The sequence below is a fragment of the Coregonus lavaretus genome, assembly GCF_964263955.1.
Source record: "Coregonus lavaretus genome assembly, chromosome: 2".
Lineage (NCBI taxonomy): Eukaryota > Metazoa > Chordata > Actinopteri > Salmoniformes > Salmonidae > Coregonus > Coregonus lavaretus.
Window position 1 is genome coordinate 29,779,836 of NC_139989.1, and position 9,663 is coordinate 29,789,498.

The 9,663-nt window shown below is 43.1% G+C and overlaps 1 protein-coding gene across 4 annotated transcripts; it reads right to left on the reverse strand.

Moving 5' to 3' along the window:
* Positions 1-434: 434 nt before the first annotated feature.
* On the reverse strand, positions 435-6,791 carry LOC311149169 (protein arginine N-methyltransferase 1). Of its 4 annotated transcripts, none has more exons than XM_084186252.1 (10): positions 6,747-6,791; positions 5,521-5,607; positions 5,106-5,261; positions 4,654-4,717; positions 4,383-4,525; positions 3,709-3,796; positions 2,951-3,066; positions 2,634-2,784; positions 2,289-2,410; positions 435-2,041 (listed from the first exon to the last, which is right to left on the reverse strand). In XM_084186252.1, exons 1-10 carry the CDS (start codon positions 6,771-6,773, stop codon positions 1,958-1,960), a joined length of 1,038 nt encoding a protein of 345 aa, XP_084042378.1. In that variant the 5' UTR covers positions 6,774-6,791; the 3' UTR covers positions 435-1,957. The 4 variants fall into 4 exon arrangements, with proteins under 4 accessions (XP_084042378.1, XP_084042376.1, XP_084042377.1 ...); XM_084186250.1 differs by having other exon boundaries at positions 3,685-3,796; XM_084186251.1 differs by having other exon boundaries at positions 5,521-5,616.
* Positions 6,792-9,663: the final 2,872 nt, after the last annotated feature.

Consider the following 9,663-nt stretch of genomic DNA (forward strand, 5'->3'; position numbering starts at 1 on the left):
TCAAACCAGCGTCACGCCAGCCCAGGAACTCCACATCCGGCTTCTTCACCTGCGGGATCATCTGGAGGGGTGCTGAGGATTATTTGTCTGTAATAAAGCCCTTTTGTGGGGAAAAACTCATTCTGATTGGCTGGGCCTAACTCCCCAGTGGGTGGGTCTGTGCATTCCCAGGCCCACCCATGGCTGCACCCCTGCCCAGTCATGTGAAATCCATAGATTAGGGCCCAATGAATTTATTTCAATTGACTGATTTCCTCCTATGAACTGTAACTCAGTAAAATCTTTGAAATTGTTGCATTTAGATTTGTTTAGTATAGCAGATTCTGTTGAGACATCCACTGCTTAAAGACTTTTGCATGTCATTAACACAAACCTAAACAGATTATTTTCATACAATAACAGTCACCACTGTTTTGATGACAAATGGACTCAGATAAACCAAGTAGTTTAATCAATGAGTATACAAATCCTGACAGATTTAAGCAACACTGGCCATGTGTCCAATACACATTGACACTATTTATGAAATGTTTCTTCAGAGACAACTGTATTCCAATTGCCATAAAGACATGATTTCAGCCCATGGCAATTTTATCATCTGAACAGAAATGATATTTTCCAGTTTCACTTTATTTTTTAAAAAGATAAATAAAAAAAATGTGTGATGCATAAACCAGCAAGGACAAAAAAAAGCATAACATGAATCAATCCAGTCTGACCAATCTCCACCCTGCATAGCCCACACGTGTGATAACCAATCAGGTCGACATCTGCCCCTTCTGGCTGGCGGTCTGGCCAAACCAGCACACATTTGTTTCAGATTTAAGTGCTGCACTTTGCGCTAGAGGGCAAACCAGACAGATAATCCAGCAAACAAGGGGCCCTGGGATCAGCTAAACCAATGCTACTGAATCCAGGCGGTGACGACAACAGGGTAGAGGGATCTCCTTTAGTCCAACACTGGGAAGAGTGGACGCTTTGATGTGGTCCCAATAAACCATCCATCACCAGGTCTAGCCCTAAGGTACACTGGGCTAAACTCCTCCAATCAAAACCTCTAAAAACACATTTGCTTTTCTTAGTAGGGGGCTCTTATGAATTCTGATTGCTAGAACAGGGAACAGGTTCAGCAAAGACCGATCTGAATGGGGAAATGATAACTGATCCATGGTTAGACTACATCACCCCCACCTGCTGGATGAGAACAAACTGCTTACGGTCAGTCTCGTGCAAGGGGAGGTCATCAGTACAGAGATATCCATCCAAATCAGACATGATGATCCATGGGACCATTCAGCTCGTCTTGAGGCAAGCTCCACGTAATGGTAGTCAGATTTCATCACAGCTGCAACTGCTTTTTATAGCCTGGAGAGGATTTCCTCCAATTACTCTCATTCGGAATTTGTAAATACACCAATGGCTGACTTGCATCCCCCCCCCCCCCCCCAGTAATTGGCTGGGGGGGGGGGGGGGGGGGGACAGAAACCCGTCACAGGAGGCGCCTCTTATGAAAACGGGAAGGGGGGGGGGGGGGGGGGGTTCTGACATGTCAACAAGATCCGTGAATGTACAACAGAGGCCAAAGTGACTGAACAATAACACTATGTACAGGCAGGTGAGGGGGTCAGTGTGCGCGCACGCGTTGAGTTTAAGCACAGGCTAAGATAATGAGCTGAACGTAAAGACATAAGCACATGTAAAAACAAACACTATTTCAGTGACTATTGCACAATGAGTCGCCATGCCTTTCCATTGTTCCTTTGGTTGTTTTAAACCTCAGAACATCTGATCAAACGTTACAAGAAAGCAAGACAGAATATTTCAAACATTGCTTAGGAGTACCAGTCAAGTTCTGGAGGATGATAATTAAGTGATCATACAGACACACTGACCCCTGATCTTCCTTCAGCACTCCCCCTTTCACAAACACACAATGGGGTATGGGAGAAGGGGGCACCTAACGCATTCTGTACTCTGAGGTCTTGGACACCTCACAGAGCTGACCCTTGAAGTCTATGTCAACGGTGAAGTCCAGGTCTCTCTGAAAGCAAAACAGACACAGAAACAGATTAAAAGAGTGGACATTGGATAAACACAGCTTTAAAAACCACAGAACACCATGGGACAGAACAGATGGCAGTAATCATTTCTAGTTCAAAAAAGGAGGGGTAAACAACCAGACTTACAAGACACTCAAACCAACAGAAGGTAAAAAAGGGTGGGCTTGGACACTTAAAAAGGTATCCCAATAAACTTATCAGACTGGGAGGTTTTTCCCTCTTTCTTACGTTGTTTTTGACATTGGGCTTCATGTTGATGTTCCCAAAAATCTCCTCTCCAGTCTTCACAGTCAGATAGTCGTCCAGGTAGAATACCGTCTGCTTCCAGTGGGTGTAGGGGGACTCTGGACCTGGGGAGAGGAGAAACGGGGCAGGTTTAATATGACTTCTCGTAACAGATTTTTTTAAAAATCCCTTAAATTCTAGATAGAAAATGTATTCTCTCAATTATTGAAGATTACTTGTGCTGTCATTTACCATAGACTTAATTTATAAGGATTCAGTGAACATATTTATTTGAACATATCTATTATTGTAGTGCAGAAGGTTTACGGGTGGAGCATAAAGACTTACTGGTGGAGAAGCCTGTCCTCTTGTGACAGCGCGTGAACTCGATGTTGAAGTAGGTGACGAGGGCGTGGATGTAGTCATTCCTCTTCACCTGCAGGCAGAAGGGCGAGGTGAAGGACAGGTCGTCGATCTTCACCGTGTAGATGTCCACCTCCTGGGGACAATGTAGAGGGGGGGTGGACAACGTGAGACAGATGACAAGAAATGCAAAATCCTCTGTTTGAACTGGAGATGTGGTGCCAACAAGAAAAGGTCACATTCCAAGTGGGGGTCACGGAACTGTGTGCATTGGGGGTGGCTGCGGAGTGTGATTGACTCACTTTGATGAGGCAGGCGCTGCTGACCAGCTGTTTGGGGTCCACCACGTCCACCAGGGGCTCCTTGATGGCCACCTCCTTGATGCAGGACATATCAAAGCCGTACACGTTCTCCCACCCTGTTACAGAGAAGATATAGGGGGTTACCACCACAAATAGGTAGACGCCAAGTTTAAAAAGTAACTATTAAATTGTTGGCATTAGTCTTTCATTTTCCTTCAAAGAACGTAGTTCGCTTTGCTAGGTCTAGAAGTGCACACTTCAAAGTCCAGACTAGTTAGCTAGAGCAGAGTTGATATGGCTAACTATTAGAGGTGGCAGGTAGCTTAGCGGTTAGAGGCAAGCCAGCAACTGGAGGGTTGCCAGTTCGATTCCCGGAGGGTCGCTGGTATCAAATCCTAGATGCCATTGCACTCTTGAGCAAGGCACTTAACTCCCCGGGCACCTAGTGTGGCATTCCCCCGCACCTCTCCAAAACCTATGCATGTATTTTTCGGAGCGGTTAGGTTAAAAGCGATTTTAACGACATTTTAGTTGGACCTTGTGTGCAATTGACCAATAAAGTGATCTTAATACAAGCACAGTACAATATGCTTTTGGCTCCTTTGACCGACTCAACCGTGAGAGTTAGCTGAATCTGATCACAGAATCCAACCTGACACAAAAGTCCCCTGACTAACTCCTCTCCAACCAAAAACATGGGTACAACGCTGGCCAAATTACATCAACTACATTACCCCAAAATTTAGAGGAATTCTCACAGTGGATTTTATAGTCCTTGTACTGCCTGTCCTCAATGGCTGTGACGTACAGGGTAGCCCTGTCTGGGAAAATCAGGCCCTCTGGTTTCTAGGAGACAGAAAGGGAGAGGGAAAAAGAGCATGGCGGGTTAATACACTTGGGAATGACATTAGCAGGCTATCCAAAGGCCTGACGTTTAGTAGCAGCTGTGTGGAATCATGGCACAATGACTGCTGGTGGTGTGTGCGCCAGTCTGCGCGGGGTGCTGCGCCTCCAAAGAGGGAAGCCAACTCCAGACAAAAAGTCTTACACTAATCCAATACACTTCACAGATACATAATTTGATCGGACTGAATATTGTTACGGCACACGCAGTTAACTATGTAAGGACAACAGGTGAGGCAAAAACATTTTCTTAGAGTTCACACCAGTGCTATAGCTGAAATGTTCCCAATAAGTCACTCCAGCCTGGCACTGGCAAGACCCACTGGAATGAGGTTTATTTTATGGTCAATTCCACAGCAAGTCAGGAACTGAACCTCCTAAAAGCCTTGGTATATGGCCAAACAGAGTTTAACACCTGACACTTGTCCCCGAAGATTTCAGTATAGGGAAAGACAGCAATTAAGACATTCAAACAAGCATTTAAGTCTATTCCATAATGTACTAATTAAATATACAGGCAGGAACATACCAGCCACTTGTCCCTGGCGTAGATGACAGTGTTCAGCATGGACTCGTAGAAGAGGCAGTAGCCCATCCACTCTGAGATGATGATGTCCACTCCCTCTACAGGGAGGTCCACCTCCTCCACCTTCCCCTTGATGATGGTCACAACTGAATGGGGAGAAAAGAGGGATGAGTTACAACTAAATAGCCACAACATTCCTTCAAGCCAGGTTGAACCATTGTGAAGGATAGGGGTGACTGAAAACTGAAGTGGCAGGGGGAAAGGACTGACTTACTGTGGTCCATTTTGTTGGCCTTGACAATCTTCACAGCGTAGTCAGAGATACTGCTGCACTCAATCTGAAAACACAAATGCGGGGGTTAGAGAGCAGGCCTTTGGGGGTCTCAAGTAATGACAACTAACCAGAACCATGGTATCCTTTTGAGCTCCCATCAAGGCAACTGAAGTCTACTGGGAACTCATGGCCATTCTATGTGTTCTGTTCATTATGATAAAGCAAGTAAAACAGGTCTTGATGCAAAACATTCACATCTGTGCCAGATTAGGAACATGTATGCCTTACACAATATGGTATGACAATGGGGACATATCACACATAGCATAGAAAATGGTGATGCTGCATCACAAGTTCTAAAAGTACTACAGACTATTGACAGTGCATGGCAGTAAATGAGGTGTGCATGTATGAGTCTCTTCCCCGTTTGCAAACAAGGTGGGGGTACTTACTCCTATGACTTTCTTGGCCCCAGCTTTAGCTGCGAACATGCAGAGGATGCCAGTCCCACTGCCCACATCCAACACTACCTTGTCCTTGAACAGGTGCTTGTTGTGGAACATGGAGTTCCGGTAGGTCAGGGTGCGCACCTCATCTTTCAGCATCTCCTACAGAGCAGGACCCAAGAGAAAGATTAGTGTCAAGGCAACACTGACCGAGGTGAGTCACTCCAAATGGGATGTATACATGCTTGACCATTTGACAATGTACCACTCATCTCGACAGCCTATATTACTAGCCCCATTGTATTTTGGCACAGATGTGCTGACCAAAATTCTGTTTATATCAGTGTGGCATGGGTCTTTAAACATTTTGGTTGTAGCATCAATTTTTTCACCAAATAAACATTTTAATGAAGATACCTACCTCGTGGATACCGAAGTGGGCATATGAGTCAAAGTAATAGTCCTTAGAAGTCATGTCTTCTGCTGCAGGCTTGGCCGAGCTCTCCCCCTGAGAAATCTCACCAAAAGAGATACCAGTCACAACCAGCCCCAGACTGGCAACAATGACCATTTGACATCTATGATAGTCCTCTATCCAAACCAGTTGCAGCCAGGCAGAACGTGCTGATTAAAAAAAAGTTTCTTGAATAGATGTGACATTTGTGTGAAGATATAATCTTAATGACTTTAAGTTGCTCAAAACGTATAAACGTTTATGTTCATAGGACAATACTGCCAACGACTTATTTACATTTGCGAGTACGGGTGTGTGGTATTAAATTCACGTAGTTGTAGCTAAGCCCCAAGTTCAGTGCATGAAGCATTATTTTCTCCGAGCACAAAGGGTGAGAGCGAAAGCACATGGTGATTTAGGCCTTCACTGACTGACTTGGGACAGAAAACAAACGTAGAAACCAGTAGTTACTCGAATGGCGCGCTCTACATAACGTTACTAGCGAGCTTCCCTAATTAAAATGAGAACTTTATTAAAGGAATTGGCTGGCCACAAATACCTAAATTATGTAGCTAAGAAAGTGGTGAATAGCTCCTGCCGGGCTGCCGACTAGGTAACGTTAGCAATACATATTATAGTTAACACCAATGGCTAACAAATATTAAATGTATTTAGTTATTGAAACGCATTTGATGGATTCAAACGGACCTTGGGCTATTTAAATCAAATGCCGGAAAAGTGTGCCAGATGTGCCTTGTGAAATACTAGTTAGCATTGTTAACCTACCACCCATGCGGTCTCTCCCCGAAGCGCGAGCTAACGATGGCTTTCATAAAGATTATATCACACAACATATACTTGTCATTACTAATCAATTTCCCAAATCCATTCATAATTCACTAACTAGAATTACATGACAACCGCATATACACAGTAAGAGTTTGCTGTGCTCATTCAACAAATGAATGAGCCTTGCAGTGTACGTTAGATTGTGCCTGGCTAAAATGGATGCTTTGCTAGTGAAGTGCGTGTACTCTCTGAACTAGCCAACTAGCAGGCTCCGCGGCCTACAATGACATTAGAAATATAGTTACTTTAGCTATGTGAAAATACTTACATTTTAAGCTACAGAAAGAAATTATATGTGGTTTAAAATGTCTTAAACCACGACTCGATCACACCACTGCGCTTACCTCCATCCCGTCCGCAGTCTCCGCCATTTCAATTCCGTGTGGGCATTGACGCAGACGCACAGTGGTATTAAAATGCACAAATTTGAGCCCCCACCCTTTGACGCAAAAAACGGTTCGTGATTGGATACGTGTTGCAGGCACCTCCCAAACGAAAGCCCCCAGTTTTGCATAAAGAGTCCTCATTGGTTCACACTTACACCTAAAGTCCAGCTATGATTGTGGTTGGCTAAAACTGTTGCACTTCTGACTGAAGAAAGGTTATTGGATTAAGATCTTTGCGCTATCTATCAAACAAACAACATTTAAGTAGTGCTCATCTATATCTAAGTAAATGACCAATTGTCATTGTAATATTAACTGCTGGGATAAAGCCGACAGCGTTGGTATATCCCACAAGCTCTTGCTGTTTTTGATTTCCAATTGTGTTTTTCTACATAGTACAAAATATTTATTACAATTTGCAGGCTATATCTTAAACATTTGGGCCCATGTCAGTCCTGTTTATCACTGTTTCCTGTCCTGCAGAAGGAAAAGCTCAATAAAAAGGTTGTAGCATGACAGTCCTGCAATTAGAGAACATGCAATTGCAGATGTTCTTATGCACCTTTATTTGAACAGGGAAGCGTTGCAGTGGAGCCAACAAGCTAGGGACACTGAAGCAAATATGGTATCAATGGTGTCAAGGGCTTTTAAGTCCAGCAATGCTCTGGAAAACTGGCCCTAAAAGAGTCAGAACAGAACTTCAGTTGGAGGTCTCATCTGAAAGATGGAAATATTGACCACCACCTTTCCCAGAGGACGATACCACTCACAAAAATAGATAATTAACCTGACCATGATGCATCATCAAATCAATGTCTTTCACTTTACAATTGGTCATAAAGAGGTAAAAAAATAAATAAAGGTTTCATTGGTATGCTCAATATTAGGCTTTACTTTCAATTTGGTTAAGCGCTTCATTTGTTTAGTATTTGCAGAAAGTGCAGAGCAGACATCATTGATGAGGCTTGGCAGTAGTACTAGCTAGAAACATTGAGCTTACTGCTATGACTAGAGAAAAGGTGAAAGGCAAAGGATGGCCACATTTGTATGGAGGGAGGTGGGGGGGGGGGGCAAGAAACCAATTTACTTGAGTTCAAAAGCCAGACTCCTTTTATTAAACAATTGTATTATCTCTCTCAAATCTTTGTAATAAAAATAATATACCATGTAATAAATGCACTTCAACTGATTTAAATACGGCATATTTTGTGCCACCCAGCGTCCAACTTTAAGACGAGCAAATAGTCAACATTTCACCAATCAGTTATTGAATTTTGAGCTGAGGCCGAGATGTGTGTGTCGTGAACAACATTCATGTGAGAAACAATAGTGAAATCTGCGGTTCGCCATCAAAATAAAAGTCCCCCATTGGAACTGATTAAAACGGATAAAAATAGTGTAATCATGGCACAATTGGACTAGATAATGAAAAAAAAAAAAGGTTAAATGTTGTTATATAAATAATATAAATAATTGCAATTCAGAATTGCATTGGGGGCATACTTATATACAATGTACAGCCTAACCTATGTATTGTGCACCTATGAAATGGGGTATCAGCCTACTCAGTGACACTTACAGAACACAACTGTGAAGAGTTTACACAAATATTAGCGTCTTAGCTCTTATTGCAGGACTCTGAAACCACTAAAATTAGCAACATTAAGCTCACCAGTCAACCTATGTCTGTTGAACATTCATATTGCACTATACAGCCTAACATATGGATTGCGCACCCATGAAATGGGGTATCAGTCTACTCGGTGACACCCACAGAACACAACTATGTAGAGTTTACACAAATATTTGTGTCTTAGATTACCGTTTAAAACAATTTTTCCCAGTCGGATCTCATTTTTTTCTGAGTTCCCAGTTGTCTTGATCGCTCGGAAGTCTGAGATTTCCGAGTTCCCAGTTGTTTTGAACACGGCTGGCAACTCGGAACTGGGAAATATCAGACTTCCGAGTGTTCAAGACAACTGGGGAACTCAGGGAAAAAATGATCTCCGATCATCATCCATCTCCGAATTCCAAATCGGGAACTCTGGCCTTTTTCTAGAGCTCCGACTTTCCGACCTGAAGATCACTGACATCATGATTCGACCTTGTTTGTTTCCAATTTCCCAGTTGAACCATAAATCTCAGCGGAGGGAGAGAGACATGGTCCCTGCTCTCTCCTTCCTTTCCTCAGGTTAGACTGACCAGAGAGAGGGGACACCGTTTTTCACCTGATGGCGAAACTCGAGTCACTCTGGCTCTGCATCTGCCTCATGAATAAATTCATGTTGTTCCTACAACCAAAGAAAGTTAAATATTCTTCAATATTAAAATGGACATGACGAGCTGCTAATAATAATACAAATGCAGGGCTATCGATACACTTGGCTACTCATTCAATGCAGCTGCAGTGCGAGTGGAAGTAGGGAGATGCGCGTTTTATGTTTTGTAATAGTGTTGAATAAAAATAGTGCTGAATAAAAACTTAAACATGAACTCACTTATAAAAACAGCAGCTCTTGCTGTATTCTTTGACAGTCTCCCTCTGGTCATTGTTTTAAAAGTTATGAAATCTCATGTAGGCTAGTATCAAACTTTGCTGTGGCCGTGGGGTCGTGGAAGCTGTAGGCACTGTGATTAGCCACAGATCTCCCGGTCCTCCAGGCAGGCAGAGTTAGTCTTTTCAGACAAATTAAATGTTTAAATAATGGGAACACTTTGCCTACCCGGTGTGTAGGGCTTCTGAATCACGATTGACCGGTTGGTGACCATTGGGTTAGGCTGTACAGTGCAATATGAATGTCCAATACACACAATAGACTGACTGGAAAGGTGACTTCCCACATTCAAAGTCCTGCAATAAGAGCTAAGATGCTAA

Coding starts and splice junctions, on each gene's coding strand:
- LOC311149169 (XM_084186249.1), bottom strand. CDS start 6,773: ATGGCGGAGACTGCGGACGGGATGGAG. Junction 4,718..5,105: donor GGGCCAAGAAAGTCATAGGA/GTAAGTACCCCC, acceptor TTGTGTTTTCAG/ATTGAGTGCAGCAGTATCTC. Junction 2,411..2,633: donor GAGGACAGGCTTCTCCACCA/GTAAGTCTTTAT, acceptor TCCTCTCCCCAG/GTCCAGAGTCCCCCTACACC.